The sequence below is a fragment of the Centruroides sculpturatus genome, unplaced genomic scaffold (assembly GCF_000671375.1).
Source record: "Centruroides sculpturatus isolate CEXI.00-Female unplaced genomic scaffold, Cexi_2.0 scaffold752, whole genome shotgun sequence".
NCBI classification, from domain to species: Eukaryota; Metazoa; Arthropoda; class Arachnida; order Scorpiones; family Buthidae; genus Centruroides; species Centruroides sculpturatus.
In genome coordinates this window covers 153371-178511 of record NW_019384965.1, presented here as the reverse complement: position 1 = coordinate 178511, position 25141 = coordinate 153371, and the positions used below count along the sequence as shown (strand labels likewise).

Sequence of the window (25141 nt, the reverse complement as noted above, 5' to 3'; positions counted from 1 at the left end):
GGTAAAAGGACTATCTAAGCCTAACTTGGACTTGACGGAAAAGGATACAGCAGTTACCCAAAAGTTCGGAATCTTTTTAATCAGATCATTTCTTTTTTCAAAAAATGGTTTCCTTAACTTGTTATATTTCTGTTCTACTTTAAGTATTTCTTCGCTAGCTTTCTCGTTCAAGGCGTCTATTTCGTTTTGGCATGCGTCGATCTCTTCTAGCGCTTTCTGTGTTTCGGCATCATAATCTCTGCTTTCATCGCCTTCCCCACCAGAAACAGATCCTTCGATCTTTCTTACCTTCTTCGGAGTTGCTCCACTGGTCGACATTACGAATATTTGAAAAAATTAACACAAAACCCAATATTAAGGTGATCCACAGTACGGTCTTTGAATCGCGATCCGATAGACACTTAATGAAGAACTTCAGTACGCCTGCGCAATTACAGTACAACCTCGTCGTTCAACAAGAGACTTTAGCGCCACAATGAGTCCTCCTCTCTTATTGGTTAAAATATTTCGAAACAACCAATAACGTATAAACTCTACTGATCATGTCCATTCACGTCATTTGTTGAAACGAATGAGAATAATTCGTCTCTTAGAGGTTAAATGCAGTTAATACAACTCAGAATAAATGCGGCTAACATACTATACTCCTTCCTCCAAGGGTTAAACTAAAAATACGCTTAGGGAGAGAGAGAGTCTGCAGGTTCAAATAATTACCTCAAAGAGAGCTCTATGTGGCAATTAAGTGTTATGTGGAAGTTCCTATGGTCTTCTATATGGTATCTTCTCCTTTCGTCGGGTCGAGTCCAATATGGAGGTCCGGGAGACATCGACAAGTATAACTTCCGAGAGATCGCCCCGAGCTTCTGGGGATTTGAGCTTTTATATCATTTGTGTGGGAAAACTGACACGTGATTGACTTTTGTTGACGATGACGGTGCATTCTTCACACCTAAGTGTAAACTTTCCCAGCTAGTTGTTATACAATTGGTGAAATCTGATCTATTTCAAATTCCTCGGGTTTTTCCTAAAGATATTTACACTTAAAATAAAATTTGAATTTTTAAGAGCCCCGTAAAAATCCGTGGGCTAACAAGTAGTTACAAGTCTTCCTACTAACAGCCACTCGGCACTAACTTCTACACTTAGATATTCATGATGGCACTGAATCATTGATGTTTGCTACACTCAGGTTTTCTTTTAGACCCTTCAGGGGGACTAAAAGAAAACCTGAGTGGTACATATGGAGAAAATAGAGGGTATGTATGGTTACAGTACCCTCTGTTTGATGTTGGCATGCAGTTTTTAAACCTTGCAGCCTAANATTATCATATATGTATATATATACTGTATATATATATTATTATATTTCTTATTATAATTAAAACTAAATAATTTAGTTTTAATTTTACATTCCATTGATTGATTTAAATTGATTTTTCGCTTATATGATATTTTACCAAATTAAATTATAATAGTAACTTAAACAGTATATTTTATATATATCGTAAATATAATTCATGGTTTTAATTTATCATATAACCTTTTTATTGAGTAAAAGAATATAGGAAAATTTAACTATATACCATACTCAACATAACATTAAATAAATTCATTTACCTGGAAAAAACTTATAACTTTTTCATAGTTCTTAACGTATTTTTAACTAGATGAAAATATGTATAAATAAAATAAATATGCAAATTATTATTATTTAAAAATATATAGTTCCAAATTTAAAGAGTGATCTTATTTTCAATTAAATAAAAAAATTAATAAGAAACACAATATAATTAAGATTGAATTGATAATTTCTTATTTTATTTTTTGTTAATGCTAAACTATGGAAATTGAACTTTAATATATTATATTCGCATATAAATGCGACATTACTGTAATATTTTCTATATATCAAGACAAGATTATTAAATGAAAATAAATTATTAATGTATCTTCAAACTTTATATTCTGAAATGTTTTAAGTGGAAAAATTTGAACTAAATCAAAGAAAAAGTATAATGTTTATAAATTTATTAAAACAATTATTTTAATAATAAGCGAAAATAAACGATTAATATCACGGTATCTGCAGAAACATGCAAAAATATCTCGACGATATTGAATTTATAAATTATATACATATAAATATGTTAAAGTACATTGTAAATACAATGTACTCTTAATAATCTGTTTATAGTTAATTACTTGTTTCAAAATGTGTTGGCAGTGTTATATTGTTTTCTTTCACTTATTGAAATACTACGGTTTAGGTTGGTTCCCATATTTCTCCTCCCGTTGATCCATTATATCTCTTCGTTCAGTAGGACCATTCAGTGAATCCAAAGAAATCTTAATATTTAAAAATAAAGAAATTACCAAACTATTGACAAAATATGATTTTATAAAACTATTTTATTTTTATATAAAATGTATCCCCATAATAAAATTCTTTACTATATTTTAAACGAGATTTTATGGTTAAAAAGTTTAAAATTTAATAAGCCATACTCCTAAAACTGCTATTCGTGACTGAGGTAATTGCCCTTGAGATTCACCGATAACTGTGATAATGTTTTGAAAATTAAAGATATATACTGTATACTGTATATATAAATGAGTAAATAAGTCGCTAATTACAATGTATATTTAAATAAAAATATATTAATTGAAATATATGTTAATTAATATAAATCTGTCAGCGTTAAGTTCAATTTTATATTGAGATAATCCATAAAGTAATAATACATAATGAAAAACCTGTTTTGTAAAACATAAAATACGGAAAATTTTTTACATAAAGGAAATAAAGGACAAAATATCTTAAAAATAATTAAAAATAAAAATATTCGTATTGTTACAGCACGTATTAAAGTTAACCATGCTACACATTTTATAAGAAAAGTCTATGATTATTATTATTAATTGAGATTGTGATCTTTAGAATTCGTCGTAAAGAAGAAAAAACGACTTGTATATAGAATAAGCCTAATTCTTCGACTAAGACACAAGATCCACGTGGAAATTTTTTAAAAAGGGAAATGTTTACCTGTAGAAATAATTCTTATTAGAATTTTGAAAATTTTAGCTTTAACGTATTATCAAAACGTTTAAGTAAATTAGAATAATAATGTATCTATTTTAGAAAATTCAATATATATAGAGTTCTAAGGGAATGAAAAGGAGGATTTGTGCAGTGTATAGCCAAGGATCTGGATTACACCGTCGATAGCGAATGTATCTTCAGAAGGTCATATTTTTTAAATAAATAATAGAAAAATTTGTTCATTTATTGAGGAAAATTTAGTAAGCTCTGCTATCAACCGCCCACAATCGATATTTGTTCGATATTGATATATGGGAAAAATTTCTCACATTTGAAAAATAAAACTTTGAAAAAAAATCTAATAAATTCACTTTTATAATATAGATGTTTAGTATAAAATATAAATTTAAAATTTTAATCAGTCGTTATTTTTCGTGATAAAATTATAAAATTTGTTTCTTACGTGAAAAAGTTTACCAATAACAAAATAAAAAAACGAGGTTATAAAACCATTATTTAAAAGTCACGTGCTACATCCTGTTTGGAAATTGGTGTTTTATACTAAATATTATTATACTTTATTAGTATTACAACCTTAATTTGATCGAAATTAGCTTCTATAACGTATTAAATACATAAATTTGCTGAATACTAATGCTATTTTAAAAAACAGTTATAAATATCGAATACGACATGATGAATATGTTTGTCATTTAACAGTAAAATAATACAAATATTCAATTATTTTATATTTAAAACACGACAAAATATTTCTTTTTATGAACTGCATACTGTAGAAAAGAAACTAATTTGTACAACAAAAATGTATCATATACTATCAATAACGTTATATCAGTTAATATTTTGATACCGTGCTCGACCTATTTAACATTAATAAAAAAAAAAAAAAAAATAGTTTTGCTTTCAATTTGTACGAATTATTTAAATACAAAATATCTTGTTTCTATCCGTCAAACTGATGTTTTAATTTTTTTATGTTCATTGCTTATTAATCTGATAAATAATAATAATTATCACGTGTCCACTAGACAGAATTATCAGAAATCGAAATTTGTCATGTGTGACAGTATCTTGTGATTTCTATATTAAAGTTAATACAATATAAGATATAACTTATGCTATAAGAAGTTCAACTTTTAAGAAATGGATCCTAATAATGGTAAATAAACTTTATTTCACTATAAATATTATAATTTTTTAATGTAATTGAATAATTGCATTTATTAAATTTAATCTACAATTCATATTTGATCATATATTCAAATCTATTGCTTTTTTTATTTAGCTTTAATTTTTAAATATTAAAATATTAGATAATATATTCATAATGTAATCTGAATTATGCATGAAAAAATTTAAAAAAATGGAGAATAATGGATTATTTTGATAAATATGTTACTTTTACAATATAAAATTTAATAAAATAATACTCAAACTGTAGAAAACATCAAAATATCATATTCAGTTTTTAATATTTACCACAAAGGAAAAAAAAATGAGTTCAAAACAATAAAGACAAAAGAATGAAATTAACATATATACAAAGTTGCAATTTTAAAATTTATACAGAAGATTTAATGATTAAAATTAATTATTTAAATTAAGTTTATTTGTTTACTTATGATAAGAATTTATTCTTTAAACTTATATAACAAAGTTAGTAGAAAATAATGTATACATCAAATTACTATCTGATGTGTATTTTAAGATAGTTTTAAAATTCACATTGGTATATAAAAATATTGTTAGATGCAAACATTTATACTTTGTAAAAATGTTTATTTTTAGTTGGTTACTTGATTGAATTAGTAAAGTTTCTCATTTAGATATTCTTTTCAAAATGTTGAGTAGTTTATTAATATTTTATGTAAAATATGTCAAATTTCTTTTATGTATAAGCATGTTTAGATGATTCAAATTTTATAATCAAACAAATATGCTTAAAATCAAAAATTTTTGTTCATTCTATTTGCTTTTACTCATTTGAATTAAAGTATACATCAGATTCTGTGTGAATAAAGTCCATCAAACATATTTTAAGTATTTGCTTAGGTTAGTTTTTGTTTCGTTCAATTATATTATATAGTGTGATTTTTAGTTTATGTAGAAACAACAGAATTTTTTCAAAGAGTAAGCATGCTGAATGAAGATCCATTTAATTTACATTGCGATATTTAGTTAATTTTGTTGGCATGATATACTTCAATTCATTGTATAAATTTTAGTTTTAATTCCATTAAATATCCTTAAATTTTATCAGTTTTATTTAATTTTTACTACTATGAATACTGAATCAATAAATTAAATTGAATTAAGTTTAAATTTTAAGACAAATAATTATATTGGTAATAAAAAAATTCACTAGTTATGATACTAGATGTTAACCATAATTAAGTTTGTCATAATTCTCATGAGCAAATTCTGGAAGTTAGCTGAATTTATACAATTGTCAACTTTGATTTTACAAGTACAGCTCTCCCTTAATAGTCCGACAGGTATGGGACCAAAGGGGTGTTGGATTACCAAAAGTGTCCAGATTATCGAAAATAATTACATATTTTGCATTGTTTTGCTAGCAGTAGCTTACAATATTCCCTACTCCAACTGTTCAAACAGAACTGCTCACAGAAAACACACGAAGTGTGTGTCATCGTGTAAGAATTGGATGGGGAGATTCACGTGGCGACATGCTTCTGTGCAAGCAGACACGTAACAGGGACGGGTATCTTGACGGGAGGTGTGTCGGACTACTGAGCATTTCGTATTAAAAAACGTTGGACTATCAAGGGAGAGCTGTACTAAACTTTAGAGCACAGTTACTTTCAAATACAATAAGTATTTAAATAGATGTAGTGATGTATACACTTATTACCATAGTAGTGGAACAATGATACATATAATTCTAAGATTCAATATTAAAATTCCATTAAAATACTTTCCATTTTTCTTCAACTTGTCCTCTCTACATGGAACTCAAATATAGTATGTCAAATTCCAAGACCATTTAATTATGCATCTAATTACCTTATTGATAATTTGGAATTCAGATAATTAAGTTATGTAAATCCTGGACCATATGGTCTAACCCTAGATTCATGACAAGCCTATCTACAATGCAAAAAAGATTGATACAATTATCAAAATATTGTTGAGTATAAATTTTAATTATTGAATAAAAAGAATATTAATGGCATACTTTTTAATACTATCTCAACTGCTTTTAGATCCAGTATGTAAGATGTTGAAAAAGCATACTTTTCATTTGTTTATTTTGATGATATTTGCATATCAAAGTTTAAGGTAAAAAGTTTTTTTTTTAAACACTTTTGTTTAACTTAGTATTAAGTCCTCAAATCTTGCAATTCAAATTTAACCCACTTCTATCAATAATTAAGATAGAAGCTGAAACTTTGGGAACATGAATAATCCTGCTGACAATGTATTTGAATGTGTTTAGAGGTGGCCACTGCTACCATCCACCCAACTCTGAAACCTGATAAACATAACCAAATGTAGAATTTAATCATGATATATATGTAAAAGTACTGTAGTGATGTATATGGTATATCACATTCCCAATCTCAAAAATCATAATCAATAAAAGCATTTTTAAAAAAGTTTTTAAATGTAATATTTTTATTTTGTTATTGAAATTACAAGTCTTTTTAGTATATTTTGATTATATTTTTAATTGTAAAATTATTTAATTGCTATTCTATTCAAAAAAGTTTTCTGTTATAACAATTGTTTAAATGTATTGTTAACTATACCATAATTAAGTTGTTCAATTTGATCATTTTGATAGATAGTAGAATATTTCTAAAGCTGCAACTTGTAGTAATACCAGCTTTCTCTGCCCTTGACTTGTCTCTAACATATTTCCAGTTTTATGTTTTCCTATCTAGCTGTTGGTCTGCCAGATTTACTTTTAATGTACAGTATTTAGGATACTAATCAATGTTTTGCAATGTGTAGGCTATCTATTGTTAACTGATTCAAAATTTTCATTTACATTTAACGAAAATTTTGAAGTTTTGTTACAGTCCACATGCTTAAATCTATGTTTTATTTCTATAATTTTATTTGGGATGTTTGGTGTGAGATCACCTGAGGATGGACTTTGAATATATCCAAAAATATTATCTGACATTAAATTGTTTGTTGGAGATTAAGGTTAAGGAGATTAAAACTGTGTTATTAAATAGAAATCGGTTGACATTCACATTTTGATGTGATATTGCTGGCCAAGGAGTATAGAGAATTGTCTTTTTTTTGTTTTTTTTATTAAAACTGTAAAGATATTAAGTTGTAATTAATATAAAATATATCCTGAAACTTGACATCATATTATTAAATACAAGAAAACATGTTGCTTATTTAAGGAAACCAAACAATTGGAATCCATTAGTTAGAGTAAAGAATTTATTCTAATTTTTTGGTTTCCTTAAATAAGTAATGTGTATTTCTGTGTAAAAAATATATAAAATATACACATAAATACACATGTAATTTTGTAATAAACATTTTTAATCTCTAAAATTTATTAGTTTTTTTATAAGAAATACTTTCTCAAAAATACTGTAAATGAATATATGCAAACAAAATAAATGTACATTACTGTATATTTTGTATTTAGTTATGAATAAGTGATGAACGGTAATATATAAAATCATTAAATAAAAAAATTTACAATTTATTTTTATGCCTTTGATTTTATCATATACCCATTAAAAGAAATATACAATGATTTATAAACCACGATTAATAACAATAATGTTAATATATATCATAGATATATTTATTAATATAATATTGATTAGTGCTTGTAGGACTACTATATGCTTGTAATTGACTCTAACATTACTGATCAATTATCTGATGTTGTTAGAAAATAATTTAGATCTGTCATTTAAAATTATATAAAATTAGGTAATGCTTCCAATTTGCTTGAGATACATCACTTTAAATTCCTATTATTATTTGTAATATGTTATATTTTCAGTAATATAGATTGTTTTGTGTTAATAATTATTTTATATATGAAAATAACAATTTATATGTTTAGATCTAATATGATTGGATTACTTTGTATCATACAGAATAAAATTCTGAAAATACAGACCTATATTTATTATACCTATTGTATGACATATATAAGGAAATTATGACACTTTATCAGAAATTAATACAAACAGATCTAAATATAGAAGCTACAGCTGTTTTATTTAGTACAAGAATATTTTTGAGTTTCTAGATCTAACTTCAGCTGTTCTGCAAATTTGGAACAGATGAGACTGAGCTTATTTAAAAATTTCTATTTCCATAAATCCATTTACTCTTACAAAAAACTCTTACCTTTTGTTTCTTTTAGCTTTTATGTTATATCAAATAAAATTGATTTAGTTCTAATATTTGAGTAGTAGTATATGTTGGTTTTAATTTTTGCATCTATCAACATAAAATACTAAAACATATGAACTTATAGAATTTATTTATTAAGTAACTAAGTTTTTTTTTACTTGAATAACCATCTTCAGTTTTATATTGAAGTAAACAGAAAGTGATTATTATGCAGGGAATATATATAAATACACATAAACCAACAGTAATTTATAAATATCCAATTTTAGGTTTTAGAAAAAAGAAACTATAATATGATTTTTAAGTTACTTATTTTCTAAATTTTACAGAATTAATTATTAGTTCTGCAATCAAATAAGGTTAACATCAATTTCTAACTTGTTAATAAACTCTTCAGTGCAGAATATTCAGTGAAGAAAGAGTTCATATTAATCTAAAAATCCCTAAATGTTCCTTTGATGAAAAATCCTATATTTATGAAGTATAAATTATACAATCATATACAATATTAAAGTGTTTCTAGCAGTAAAGATTTGTTATAGTAAGGAAATGTAAAATATAAATACATACTTGCCAATCTTTAGAGTAGGGAATAGCTGGGATGTTGGTAGAAAAAAACTGATTTTTGAATAAAAATGCTGACAGCATAAAAAGCAAAAACAAATTATTTATTAACATTGGTATTGCACAATGCTTTTATTAAATACTTTTATTAATATATTATTTAATATATTAAATGCTTTTATTAAATTAATGTTATCTCTTTATATGATATCTTATAAAGTTGTTACCATAAACACTGTTAAGAGAATAGCTTTATACTTTTTGACATCATGATTTAAAAAAGATCAAGTATTTTATGGGTCACATCATAAATTTACAGATTTATGATGAGATATATATTGTATACCAGGGGTGGGCAATCTGTGGCCCGTGTAAAATATGAATAAATATATCAATTTCCCAGCTTAAGGAAGTATGCAGCAAAAATTCAAATGTTATTTTCTACAACTTATGTATGTGAATAGTTTTTCCACAATGAATTTAGTAAAAATTAAAACAAAAAACCGGTTAAGAGACACATCGAAACTAATTTAAAGCTAGCAGTGACTAATATTAAACCAAATATTTCTGATATATTATGTTTACATCAGTTCCAGAAGCTAAATTAAGTATACCTATGCTAATTTATAATTACATATGAATAAATAATTGTGATTTACCAACAATTTTTTTTCTTCTTTTCTCTTGTATGTGGCCTGCTTCAGTTAAAAAGTTTTGAAATGCAACCCTTACATAGAAAAAGGTTGCCCATTCCTGATGTATACCATTTTGATGTGTCATGAGTCTTGTTATTGCCTGATGAGTACCTCCTGTTATGTTTTTGTGCAATGTTTTGCTTTCTTAATATTATCTTTTATTACAGTGTACTTGTGACAGTTGATGTCAGTTAGTTTATTGACTTTCACTGCAGTTATTAAGAACAATGTTTTCTGGTTGTGATTTAGTTCCTATCTCTGTGTTACTTTTTCCTATCATACTGAATATCTTTTCCTTTTGCCACACAGCAATGCAGGAAAGGCTCTTCAATGTTGTGTTCAAATGCAATGCAATGCAAAATCATCAGACTTGCTATTTTACAAAGATTACAAATTTTTGTAAAATTCCACAAATCTCAAAGAACTATGTCGTTTCTTTTCTTCAGAAAGTTCATACCATATGGAATATATATATTCTTAAGTGATGAATCAGATGTTTCTTCTTTTTGGGTGGAGAAACTATAGCACTGCTCAATAATTTAGTCTAACTGTAAAAGTAAACTAAACTCGTTTCTTCCATTGACAAATTGGTCATAACTGATTTAACTACCAACATGATGGTACTAACGTTCCAGACTTGAAGATGAAATTTATCATATATGCCATTTAAAATTATCATATTTAAGCTAAAATTTTCATACATATACCAACATACATATATAAAAACATCAATCTTGGTTCTTTCCCAATTGAACAAATCTGAGTCTTCCTGAGATCTCTTCGCTTTAGTCCTTTGTAATAAAATACATATAATGTCTTCGGCATATATGTTGGTATTAGACTCCTTAAATAAAGTGTTTATGTAATAATATCAAATTTTTTTAAAACACTGAAAAAGGGGAAAAGTGGCCTGTCCACTGATGAAGCATACAAAATGCTACTGGTTAGCACCAAATGCTGATAGTTGGCAACTATGTAAATAAATGAAAAGATTGAATCTTTTATTTAATATTTAAAAAGTTGCTTTTAATTTATTAAACCAAAATTTTAAATTTATATAATGAAAATTGTTTTTTGTACAATAATATATTTGAAACTAATCCTTGTGAAATAGAAAATTTACATAAAGATTTATTGATAGTAATGTTGCATTATTAAACTATTTAGGCCAGGGGTGGCCAACCTTTTGCATACCATGCGCCAATTTTTTGATAGACGAGTTCAGATGCACAGTGGCGTACCGTGGGTGTTAGCCGCCCAGGGCGGAGAAAGATTTCGGCCACCCTTTAATCAGGTATTTCAATTTAAAAGATCAAAATTCAGTTGTGTGAAAAAAAAATTAATAAAAAATGCGGTGGTGGTGTAGTTACCCGTACAAAATAGTCCCATTTGACATTAGTGGCATACACGATTGCGAATGTATCGTGAATCGTAGAAGAAAAAAAAAAAAAAAAAAAAAGGTCAACAGGTGTAGCAGTCCAACCGACTCGTGGACTGTCCGGACGGTAGCACTGTCATTTAGACGCCTATGCACTGATCGAAAATAAACATACATGCATACACTGTAATTTACTATGTGGAGAACACTCATTTTATCTGTAAAGTTGATTGCAACGAATTGTGCAACAAATGAACTTGCCAAGACAGACTATAAAAAATTAATTTTCTATGTAATATTCTTAATTGCAAAGAAGCCAAATCTGGCAATGTTGCTCAGAACTGACTAAAGCGCCACTTGTAATCGTCCAATGCGCCAAGTTTGGCGCATGCGCCACGGTTTGGCCACCCCTGATTTAGGCTTATATAATAAATTAAACTTTTTATGCAAATTTTGTTTGCAGGTACTATAAAATTTATTATTTGTTAAATGTTATATTTAATGTGTATAATTTAGAAGATTCCAATTAAATTTATTAAAGTGGATATAATTGATACAATTATACATAGTTATTACCATTAAATTTCATATTATCAGAGTAGTCTCTAATTTCTGAATATTTAATGTAAACTTATGAAGAAAGCATAATTAAAGAACTCAAAATTTATTTAATTATTACATCATTATAAAATAGTATGACACTATAAATTACTTAAACTTCTTGAATATATCAAATTTTAAAGAACTAAATAAAAGAATTAATTATTTTTTAGCTTTATTATTTTTGTTTTATCAATGATTACAATCATTTGCTAAATCTGTTCAGATATAAACTAGTACATGTTAATTAAATAGACTACTAGTAAATCCAAAACATGCTCTTGAAAGTTTATAGAAGTCAAATGCATTTGATTCTTGTAATCTTTCAAGTACTTGTTTTTGGGTTTAAATTATTATTACTTAAGAATAGAAATTTTTATGTGTAATTCTAAATAATATACTATAATGACAGTGATGATAATCAATGATTAGCATAAAATATACATATTCTAAAAATGATGAATTCTAAATTAAAATATGTATTTAACAGTTTCTTTTAAACTTTTAAAATGACAAACACTTATTTTTTCTTAAAATCTGAGCCATTTTATCATGATGTAAAATTATTGATTAATTAATATATGAATATTGCTAATAACATATGGGCCTAATACATTACTTTCAAATGTTGGGAATAATTAATAAACCATCATACAATATTTTGACATTAGATAAAACTATTTGATTAAAATGATTTGAAAAATTGAAAGAATTGTTTAAGAATTATTTTGCATTGCATTAAGTAATGATTCTATTTAACTCAAGTAAACACAGTTAAATGTTTTTACTTTGATTCTTGAGCATTTGTGCCCATTATCATTGGTGTGATAAGCCCTTACTATTATCTGCCTTATGGTTATAGATAATTTAATTAATTTAATTATACTTAGGGCTAAAAGCGATTTATGTTATAGAATTTTAGATGCTAATTTTAAGACATTATATGTTGTCAGATTTTAATGAATTACAAATTCATTATATAGATATTTAGAACAGTTAAAAATTTACAAAGCCGAGAGAAAAAATGCTACAATAAATTTTTGAGATATAGATTCCTTCTCCTCTGTATGGAAGTCAAACTAAGATCTTTAATCGTACAATCTTTCTCTCTCTCTAATGTCACCCCTCTTAACATGTGGATGTCAATCCACTTGTTTTAACAGCTGCAAAGGTCGGTTAGCCTGAAGATGCCCATTTAATATAGTCAAAAACATTTGTTTTCTCATAATTTTTGTACTGGAAATTGAATAAATTCTATAGAATAAACAAGGTGAATGAAACCAATTAACAATTTTGTGACATTTTTCACTTTTTTCACATTGTTGTTTGTATACCAGAAAGCATACATCATTTAAAATAATATTACAATTTGTCAGTTATCATCTTATCAACTTGTGACATCTAATATCACAAATTTGATAAATAGACAATTAAGTTTGTTCTTTCAATTCTCAAATTTATCCCAAATATATATTTATTTCTTCATGAAAGAAAGTATTCCTAAAATGCTTGCAAGAGTAGTGATTGAGAAAATTTGCTTCTTCCTAGTCAATAATCACCTGTTGGGGTAATTGACTAGAAGCAGTATTATTTTATATGAAAAACTTCAAACAATTTATTTAAAAAAATATGAGCTTTCTACTGATACCAGTTTGGTTTATTCTTAATTCAAAAAATTTACAGCAGTAATACAAGAAATTGATGATGATGTACTTTCTATTAAAGTATTGAAAAAATTGTTAAATAAAAATACTGTAGAAAGTGAATTCGATTTTATTACTGTGCATTTTAGTTTTCTAGAAGAAGCAATCAAGATATTTGAAACTTGAGGCCTTACTCTTAATAAGTAAATTGGAATAGTTCTTGATACACCAAAATAAAAAAAGAAGAAAAGAGCATGTTCTTGGAGCAAAGGGAAAAATAATTAAGAAAACCTTTTTCAGAAATATTATAGAAAACACAAAATGACTTCTAATAACTTAACACTGTGTTGAGTAATAACAATCCATGAAACCTTTTTATAACAGTGTTGTCTCCGTAACAAACTTCACAAACATTTTGACCTCCACCAAGGTCTGCTTCAGGTGGTGATTAAACGATGTCTCCCTTGACTGTTGGAACGATGGCACCCGAGATGTAAATAATTGCGCGTATCGTGTTTCACCCCTCCACTGGCCCTTCGTCACCTGGAGGCCTGGGAGATTTATAAAGCCAACATTGGGGGCACCTGTATCAACTTTAAAGACAGAGAAATGATAGTGCAGGCGTAGAGGTACTTGTTCGAAGAATTCAAACTGGGACAAGCGGAGGGGTGAAACATGATACGCGCAATTATTTACATCTCGGGCGTCATCGTTCCAACGGTCAAGGGGAGACATCATTTAGTCACCACCTGAAGCAGACCTTGATGGAGGTCGAAAACGTTCGTGAAGTTTGTTACAGACACAACACTGTTATAAAAAGGTTTCTTGGATTGTTATTATAGAAAAATGAAGAATTTCAAGATATGCAACAGAATTGTTCAGTAAATTTTCCGTTTCTGGTTTTTTTGTAGATTTTAAAGAATTAAAAGCTATGGGCTTTTTCTTCAGTAACACATCACACAAGGAGCATTTGTTGATATTGATTTTAATGGAGGAAATGCATTTCGGGTCTAATGACCCCTCTTCAGTCCATTGTTTACGTTTATCTGGAAATAACAGTTGACATTGTCCAATTAATACAAAGTGAATTAGCATGTGTACCACTAACTGCAGTTGATGTAGAAAGAAATTTTTTCTGTATAGAAGAATGTTGTAAGTGACAATAGTTATACTAGTTTTACTGAAGAAAACTTCAAGTACTATATTCTTGTTAATTTTAACATAAATTTGGTGAAAAATATATATTTTATGAAAAATTATTGCTGGGTCTGTCATTTTTTCTGCATGTTATTTTCTGGATATCATTTTTATTGAAAAAGTACAAAATGTACTATTCTTGTTTTATCATTTGTTTTTTTTTTTCCTCTAGAATCCATCCTATAATAATAACAAGAAGAATAAAACATGTTATGTATGTTAAAATTAAAGGTTTCAATTACACAAAATGTTTCAAAATCAAGCCACAGAGTGAACAGCAACAGCTATCAAGATTTCCAGTGTTGATACCCAATGCCAATACAGTCGAACCCCCCCATTCGCATTTTTCATGAACTATAGAGGGCGCTGCATTTTTACAAAATGGCTACTTTATCTGAGTCGCTTGTAACTAGTAATGTAAAATTAATCATATACAGGTAACCCCCGTATAACACGGCACTTCTATAGCACGGATTCACTCTAACACGGTTCGAGAATTGGTACCATCCCCCGTATAATACGGTACTTTTATAGCATGTATTTACTCTGACACGGTTTGAGAATTGGGTAAAACCCTCGTACAACAGGAAATGTAATAAATTTTTACATACTTAAGTAATAATAGTTTACGAAAATTATTATTTTCATGAACTATTAGTACTTAAGTATGTAAATTTTCTCTTCTCGCCTTCTGTCGATACATGTGGTCCTTCTCGAAACTTGTTTCAATGTTGCCAGATTGCAACGCTTCTGCTTCTGATGTTGCCGAATGTTTTTCCCTTATTCCATACTTGCTTTATTCTTCATAAGTGCTTAGCACCATATAAGGAAATTTATAAAGACCTTTTAACTAGAAGCAAGCAATCTAAAATTACATACATTTTGCAAAAGGTAAAGCATGGATCTGTAGGTAATGCAGAAAAATGCTCAGAGAATAAGGATAACTTGCCAAAAAGAAAACGCTCTCGGTTAATTAATAGTGTTTTTAGTGATGATGAAGAAAACATTGTTTAATTTATATTAATATGTATCACTTAAAAAAATTTTAATGAAGATATTTATCTTAATTATGAAAATATACTAGCATGTTTTTTAATTTTTGGAACCTAACCCTCCTTTTCGTATTAGTTCTTTGTTTCGTATAACACGGATTCGCATAACATGGTAATTTTATGAACATAACTATCGTGTTATATGGGGTTACCTGTATTACTGTCCGATATAATGATATATGCTGCCTGTAGCTGTTTATCAAGAAATTTTATAGAAGGAGAACAATTATTGTTAGCGGGACACGTCATTATGTGGTATTGTAACAAATGAGTGAGATCGTTCTATACATATTTGTGCCCTTTGTGTTAAAAAACATCAAGTTTGACTTTGTCCCATCAGGGCCGGATTTACAAGTAAAAAGCCTCGACTTTCAAGGGACCTAAAACATTTGTACAAAAAAGAAAATTGAAGTCAGATTTTGTAATAAGCATTTTTTTACAAACCAACAAAATATACTTCACTGTTTATTTTTTGTAGTATTTCATTAATTTTTATCTAAGAATTAACATAAGATCTTTTTTAACAAAATTGATAAAACCAATTTAAAAAAAAAAAGATTTTTAATAGAATGGGTATAAAAATTTAATTAAACTTAGTTATAAAACAGAAGACTAGTCAAACCTCACATCTTTTTCTTCCAATATCTGTATTAAATCAGAGTCATAGTCTGATTTAATTCTTTTCTTTTAATGATTGACTTCTAAAATTGTGAAGGGTTGGTAAGGGGCCTTACAGAGTTCAACTTAGGGCTTCGAAATGCTTAAATCCGGCCCTGTGTCCTACACAAAATTACTGGCATTTTAAACTTTAACAAAATGTTTTAAAATTGACAGCACAACTTGTTCATGAAAGCTGGATAATCGGGAAACTGCCAATTCTTAACAGTCTAATCCACTCTTTCAGAATTTGGAGCTCATAAATATAACCGATCAATTTCCGAATAATCATCTGTTTTTCCCGTTTTTCGTGTGGAATAGATGAAAACTTATATCAGGCTCTCGTAAGGCTTTTAAATTGCAATTTGGAACCAACAGTAAGTGTTGCTTTTTCTATCGCTTTTCATCTTTACTGCTGATAATACACAAGAATGAATCAAACGACCCAGATAGAATAGTTTTGTTTTTAAACACCAGAGGGCAAGCATCCTGTGAAAAATGCGAATAACATGGTAGATACGTTCCGTTCTTTATGAAATTGATGTTCTAAGAGTCCTTAAATACATTGAGCCAATCACAGCCCGGCATGTGTGAAGTTTACAGACTACGGCTGTTTGAAAGGTTTTCTTCCATAAAATTAATTGATTCCAGACTAATTCAACTCAACATTTCCAAAATACGTATAATTTTTTGGGAATAATCCATATAAACTATGCTATAAACAAAAAATTGTAGGATTACTTACCGAGTGTGCACCGAGTTCGACGACGCCATTGCTTAAGCTTGTTTTTGTCATGGAGCTTGTCATCGAACAGTGGCATGCCGTCATTAGAAGCAGTGGATGTGCTGCTTCCCTTGTATTTTCTAAAAAATAAATACATATTAATTTTAATTATATGAAAATCATCGCACAATATTTTATTATAACCGCATTATGTATCTTATTACAAATTTCTATACTACACGTGAAAAAAAAGATAAGATTGCTATTGTATATTCAAATATTAGTGATGGAGTAGCAGAGTGAAAACACTGTATTGTCAGCATCCAAAAAGTCAGGTTTGCGCATGCGCTTTACAGAGCACCAACTTCACTCGGTTTAACTGGTAGAAGCCTAGGACCTCGGGTGGCTGCTACACGTATAACGCATCCAATTCTATCCGGGACCGGTTCCGGGCTGTTAGCTGCCCGTCTGCTAGGTATTTGGCAGTCCTCACCCGATTACGTGAATCACGAGTAGATTTATAACTTAACCCAACCGAAAAGAATTTACCTGTATGTTTTTATGATAGTTTTCTGTATCGTTGACAGGAGTTTTAAAAAATCCGTTAAAATATTTGATATATTTATTCCGCTCTCCGATTTTATATTACTCGTGGATTTCAATGTTAAACCNATTTATAACTTAACCCAACCGAAAAGAATTTACCTGTATGTTTTTATGATAGTTTTCTGTATCGTTGACAGGAGTTTTAAAAAATCCGTTAAAATATTTGATATATTTATTCCGCTCTCCGATTTTATATTACTCGTGGATTTCAATGTTAAACCAGTGACACTACGATTTTGTATGTCCCATCTTTAAGGGGATGTAGAAAAAAACGTGTATAATTGTTGTATAATGTTAAAAAATTAACCGTTACTTCGACAGTGTCATTTACAACTAAATTTAATGAATGAGAGAGATGAACGAGGTACAGAAAAAGCTCTAGAATTTATTTCCTTAAATTTACGATTTATGTATTCGTTTGTCATAAAAATTTGTTTTTCCACTTTTTCCCGAGACTACAAATATTTGAGTACAAAGTAACTGGTGTCGACTTATTTTTACTTAAGAAATAGTTAAATAATTAAGTGATTAGGGAATTGGGGACATAAATAAAATTAAGCAAAACCCTGATGAAAGAGTTGAAATTTTACTTAAACAAAAGCCTAACTGAACCAATCTCTAGCCGAGTACAGTGGGACTGATTTCTTCTAAATATTAAATGTAATAAAGACAGAAATTTTTCCAGTTCAAGGAGAGTGACTGAAAGTTGTAAATTTTGGAAATTTCCGTGGACAACACCTGGTCCTAAAACGAATTAGTTAGAAAACAAACGACGGACAATCTATTAAGTTTAACATATTTAGACTTTTACAGCTATGGTGAGAAATGCTTAAAATTTACAAGAACCCTGTTGCGTCTTTTGAGGTATATTAGTGATGCAACAAAAGACGCATTTGAAATTGACCGGTATTGGCATCCTCTGGATTTGGCAGCCGCGTGCATGTACACACCGCACACCTAGCAGGACTGTCTCTGATTCCACTCGTAGGGAGCTATTTGACTAAGTGGTTAAGATGTAAAGAGTAAAGAATATTTTATGTTTTTTTATATACGTTTCATTACAAAGCTATATTTAATTATAATTTTCTTTAAAAGTATATTCATATAATTGAAGAATATTTCGTACCAGGTATGTACAGTACTGTACATCCACCACACATTTTATTTTACCAAGTAAGTTTTTATTATTTTATTTATAATTTTAGCCCTTATATCGTGGCTAGCGATTCAGAATGTTATTGCCATATTGAAAATTTATTTTAAAACAGTTTTGGCTCGAGATCATATAATGAAAAAGAAAACATTATTAAAATAGAAAGGCCAATTCCTAAGTTAAATATAAACACTTCAATAAAAATTTTGTTAGACATTTTCACAATAAAATGGCTCTGTAAATGCATAAAAATGCAAAAATTGTTTTGTTGGCTTGTCTACTATTTTCAAATGAAATTAGTGTGTGGAATAAGAATGGCTTTGACAATTTAGCTGGCAAAAGACACAAAAAATCGTTGATTATTTTGTATTTGAAGCAATTTGGAAATCGAAGTGGAATAGAATTTAACATTAGTAAATAATATAAAATAAATATTGAAAATTATAACGAGATAGTTACGGTTAATAGATATATTATATCTAAATAAATAGATGTTATATGTTTTTATCAAAGCAAGAATTGGCATTTAGAGGGCATATGGAATATATTGGATCTAATAACATAGGTAATTATATTGAACTTGTTTATTTATGAAGTATGTCAGATAAATAATTTATTAAAAATACATTTAAAGAAAGAATTAACTGATTGCCCCTGGAAGTCGGCTTCGTATAGAAACACAGCTTTCCTATCATCAAATGTCATGGCACACCACTGTCATCGAATGGTGCTCGCGTGCTTCCTGATAAATTATTTTTTTTTTGCGAAAAATTCGCTGAACTTTGGAGACATCATTAATTAATATAAATATAATTTTTATGGATGTTAAATAATAAATGGTTTTTAGTAGGTCTGCTGCTCGTTTAAACTCAATGGTTTGTACAATATCTGCTATTGGTCTAGATTCGACCAGTCCTGTTGGAACATGAGTCGGCGATGACATTTTACCGAATTTTAGGAGTTTTTTTAGTGTGTTTGTACGAATACTGTCACAATTTTTTTGCCGTCGTATAGAAATCCAAACTATGAACCCATGTTATAGGGGGGGGTCGACTGTACTGGCTTGTATTGATACTTTAAGATTGATACTTTTGTGGTATTGGGATGTCCATACACATGATACAGTAAGCTATAGATAAACGGTATTAAGGGCTCTTATAAAATAAGCATACATTCATTGCACTAGCATACAAGATGGATAAGAGAGCTAGAATACAACAGAGATTGTGCATTGATTTGGGATCAGCCATAAAAAGATAAGGAGAATGATCAACAAATGGAGGACAGAAGATAGATAAGAAGACATGACAAGCAGAATGAATATACAGTTGTGGTGTAAGTGTTGCAACGCGAAAGGAAAGCATGTACACGTTATAACCAATTAAAACAAATTTAATTTCGCAATAGAGATAAATATTTACAAGTTCTTTATGGATTCCCATTCTTTTTACAATTCCAATTATGTTTTGTGTTTGCAACGTAACAGTGATCCAGGTAGTTGGGTCCTGTCACAACTACCAACCCAACAATAGTACTTATCTAACGCATGCACACAAGTCTTAATCTAACTTAATTCTAATGTAAGATGGATAGATTGAAGGGGAAGTAAGAAGAGTTGATAGGACAGTGGGGTACCCAATTTCTCAGTGAAATTCTCTGTAGTTCCTTGTTTTGACTTGCCAAGTCTTGTATGTTCTTTTCTCTCAGGATTTGGCTTTTTCTGAGGGTTCACCTCCAGATCTATCTATGTGATTCAGTTTTTGATCCATTCTCTCAGACTCTCTTCCACAGCACTCAACGATTTCCCACTCGCAAGCCTTGCTGTTATACATCCGTCTTCTCTTGTGTCTGGCCAAAGAATGTCCACTCGAATTCAGATTTTTCCCTCCAGCCTTGTCACAGCATATTGTTTCACATCCTATCTCCTGGTGGGAAGAGGTGAGTCAGAATTCTTGGAAGTTCAAAAACAATGGAACAAAAGAGAGTGTAAAGAAGAATAGGTTTTAAGAAGTAGAATTATAAACTAAAATTAAAATTATACAAAAATAAGATGGCATACAGCCACAGTGGAATACATGGCACTCCCTCCACAACATCTACAGAGTAATCAGATTGCTGCTAACAAGAAAATCATATTTAAGAGGAACTCTTCTATACGCAAGATGCTAAGGAACAACAAAGAGGCTATTTACACAACATTCATTCCTATGTATACAGAATACCAGTAAAAGACAGCAGAAGGCATTATGCTTAACAACTTATGCTACATAGGAGCCACTAAAACAGAATAGAGGAACATTAAGATAACATCTGGGAGTTGTTGTCAGTTACAGCCTTAGTAGGCTATGCAGTAGCAGACCCAGGTTTCGTTATAGTAGAATGAAATCGAGCAGAAATAATCCAAAAGGTTCAGGAAAGGACAGATTAAATATGCAGAAGCAAGGCACGTTCATAAGGCTATTGTGGCGAACGCCGCCCTTCACATCTGTATCCTTAACAGTTGTAAAATACAAGCAATTACTCCCAGGTGTATGAGTCATCACTTCCTGGAATAAATTCGAACTCACCCCACAAAGACCGACAAAAGATAAAGACAACCACAACCCAAAAACCACATTGGTGAGCCGGATTAAGAACATAATCTGACTAAGAACTACCATTGGAATCTTCATCAGATACGCCGTTTTTCCTTTTCTCAAGACCTCAGTCATCAGATCATGGCCGAGATTGGAGCAGTAAAAATTCCTCCATACAACTTTTCCGACCCAGCTTTATGGTTCTACATGTGCGAAAGCACATTTGCGCTAGGATCTCCAAAGCCAATCACGGAAAATGCCACAAAGTTCAACTACGTAGTGGCCCATTTACCACCGGAAGTCGCATCAACGGTTAGAGACATTATTATTTCTCCAGACTGTACAGACCCATCCGGTGAATCGTCTCAACAGGAGTTACAAAAACTATTGGCCGGAGAACAGCTAGGAGATCGCAAACCCTCTGAACTACTACGTGTTCTAAAGCGTTGGGCGGAAAATTTTCAAATCCCGGAAACAGTTATACTAGAATTATTCATACAACACCTTCCGACTTCTGTCCAATCTATCCTAGTTGCCATTACCCCACTCGACGTAGACAAAGCAGCGGAGGTAGTGGACTGCATGGTGGAAGTAACCTCTGCAACGATAGCTTCAGTGTCGCATCCTGAGAAACCCGATACCGTAACCAACAAAATACTAGTCGAAATAGATAAACTTAACAAGCAAATCAATCAACTAACGCAAGCACGTCGGGATCGTAGTGACCATTTTTCTCGACGCTCCCGCAGCAGTTCAGGACATCGCAACAATTCAACTCACCGCAGTATCAACAACTACTGCTGGTACCACAACCGTTTTGGCGCAAAGGCACAAAAATGTACTCCTCCGTGTAGTTTTTCCAACAAACGAGAGCGGCGAAGCGTAGAGGCGACATGCACTTTGCCGGAACAATCTCGTCGCCTGTTCATCCTAGACAAGAGAACGAACATAAACTTTCTCGTCGACACAGGTTCCGACGTATCAATATTTCCAGCCTCCTCGTCTCAAAAGAAACGCGCATCTCAAATGACCTTGATGGCAGCAAACACAACTGCAATTCATGTCTACGACCAACGAACACTCACTCTCAATTTTGGGTTAAAATTTTTCGCTGGAAATTTCTTATTGGCAACGTGTCAACGGCAATAATAGGCGCAGATTTCTTGTATCATTTCCATTTGGTACCGAATCTTAGTTGCAAGTGTCTCACAGACACTTGTGTCTAAGATTCGGTACCAAATGGAAATGATAGGATAGTGGCTTATAATAATAATATTTAATGGTTGTATGTTATTTATTTTTACATTTATGTATTTTTACGCTTTAACTTTTATTTTAATTAGTTGCTACGTTATTGGTATTTATCTCTTTGAATTTGAATTTGGTGTTCTATTTTTTGTTATTCCAAATTCGAATGTTTAAACCTGAAGATGATCTATGGAGTAGATCGAAAACGTTAGTTTTTCAATAAAACTCCCTTGGCAAAAAATAAGGTGTTTGTTACTTGAATAATTATTTTGCCGAGTACGTTTCTGTTCAATGTCTCACAGACGTTCAGACAAAGGTGAACTCTCCAGGCAAATTATTAGAAACCTTCATCCACTCTATTAAGATAACGACCAACGACTTCATATATCATAAGATATTGGAAGAATTTCCTGAGATCACCAGACCTCCACGTCCTAATCAACCCGTAAAACACAACGTAGTACATCATATAGAAATGATTGGTCCTTGCGAAACCACATTGCCTAGCACCCGATAGACTTAAAATCGCTAAGGCCAAATTCAATAAGATGATAGCTCTCGCCCATATGCAAAAATCAAAAAGCAATTACGCATCACCATTCCACATGGTCACCAAGAAAAACAGTTCAGATTGGCGACCCGTGGGAGATTATCGTGCTCTAAACGCACAAACCATAAAGGACAGATACGGCGTTTCAAACATCGCAGATTTCACATCAGAACTGCACGGAACACAAATCTTTTCTCACATAGACTTAATCAAGGCCTATCATCAGATACCCATCTACCCACCGCACGTGCACAAAACAGCTATAATGACACCGTTTGGTCTTTTCGAGAGTACCAGGATGCAATTTGGATTGTGCAACTCATCTGCAACATTTCAACGGTTCATCGACGAAGTAACCAAAGGACTCTCCTTCACATATGCTTTTGTCAATGACATATTAATAGCGTAACGCTCCCAGGAAGAACACACCTTGCATCTTCGCGTCTTATTCCAACGTCTCCAGGAATATGGATTGACCATAAATCCGTCAAAATGTACCTTCGGTGTACCATCAATCGAATTTCTCGGTTTCAAGGTCTCAGAAAAGGGTCTATCACTCCCTGATAGAGTCAGAGCCATCCGAGAATTTCCCAAACCTTCGTCTCTCACTTAACTTAGATGATTCTTGGGTATAATAAATTTCTACAGGAGATGCATCCCTCGAGCAGCACACATCCTTGCCCCACTGGTGCAGCTACTAGAAGGAAAAAAGAACGGGAAACGTCGGAAAGCAGAATCACGATCTCTGCAATGGTCAGAAGTGGCAGAACAATCCTTTATATCAGCCAAGGAAGCACTGGCCAAAGCCACACTTCTCCACCATCCAGTACCCGGGGCTAAACTATGCATATGGGTAGATGCTTCAGACACAGCAGTTGGAGGAGTACTGATGCAATACAACAGGAAATGGGAACCCATCACTTTTATCTCAGCAAAACTAGCACCAAACCAATGCAACTGGTCAGCTTATGATAGAGAACTATTGGCAATATGCATGTCAATAAAACGATTTCGCCACATATTAGAAGGCCGTGAATTCACGATCTACACGGATCAAAAACCGCTTATATACGCCTTCAAACAAAAACCAGATAAAAGTTCACCACGACAAATGCGGCATCTCGATTTTATATCCCAATTCTCTACGGACATACGTCATATTCCGGGCACAGCCAACACAATAGCAGACGCTCTCTCCCGCATCAAGATAGATTCTATCACCTCTGCTTCCCCTCTAGACTTTCGAGAGCTAGCCACAACGCAAGCTACAGATTCGGAACTTCATCAATTGTTAAAGGATCCTATGTCACTCAAATTAAAGCTGAAATCCTTTCCACCTAACGAAATCAGCCTATACTGTGACACATCATCCGGAATACCTCGCCCCTTCGTGCCACATAATTTCCGATGAATCATATTCGATCACCTACATGAACTTTCTCATCCAGGAGCAACAGCAACCACTAAGCTAATTTCAAGCCGTTATGTTTGGCCGGGCATGCGGAAGGACATCCGTCAGTGGGCATGACATTGCATCCCCTGCCAGAAATCGAAAATTCACCGCCATGCCTGGACACCAATAGGAAAGTTTACACTTCTGGAAGCAAGATTTTCCCATCTTCACATGGATCTGATAGGACCACTTCCGCCAGCTGACGGGAAACACTACTGCCTTACAGTGATCGACCATTTTACCAGATGGCCAGAGGTCATCCCAATTGCTGACATATCTGCTGAGATGGTATGCAGAGTCTTTTTCTCAGGTTGGATCGCAAGATTCGGATGCCCTACTACCATCACCACTGATCAACGATGCCAGTTCGAATCAAACCTATTCTGAGAACTGACCAGACTTCTCGGCACCAATCGCATCCATTCAGCAGCATAGCATCCCCGATCAAACGGTTTAATAGAACGATTACATAGACACCTTAAGGCATCGCTAATGTCACACAAATCCTCCAAATGGACAGACGCCCTTCCGGTAGTCCTCCTGGGAATTCATTCAGCAATTAAAGCCGATATAGGCACAACAGCAACCGAACTGTTATATGGTACCTCGTTAAAATTACCAGC

The 25141-nt window shown here is 31.1% G+C and overlaps 2 protein-coding genes and 1 pseudogene across 5 annotated transcripts in view; 2 read left to right on the top strand and 1 right to left on the bottom strand.

Moving 5' to 3' along the window:
* LOC111632495 (protein SET-like) overlaps positions 1–449 on the bottom strand; it is a 93647-nt gene extending 93198 nt beyond the window's left edge. For 2 of the 4 annotated variants that reach the window (XM_023376921.1, XM_023376920.1), the window contains exon 1: positions 49–447. In XM_023376921.1, coding sequence (XP_023232689.1) covers positions 49–318 — 270 coding nt within the window. In that variant the 5' untranslated portion in view covers positions 319–447. Of the gene's footprint in view, positions 1–48 lie in introns of all 4 variants that reach the window. The other 2 variants (XM_023376917.1, XM_023376918.1) reach the window with 2 other exon arrangements.
* A 3083-nt stretch (positions 450–3532) lies between these two features.
* LOC111632507 overlaps positions 3533–25141 on the top strand; it is a 95617-nt pseudogene continuing 74008 nt past the window's right edge.
* LOC111632504 lies at positions 20628–22419 on the top strand. The gene has a single exon (XM_023376935.1). It carries the CDS (start codon positions 21409–21411, stop codon positions 22414–22416), a length of 1008 nt encoding a protein of 335 aa, XP_023232703.1. The 5' UTR covers positions 20628–21408; the 3' UTR covers positions 22417–22419.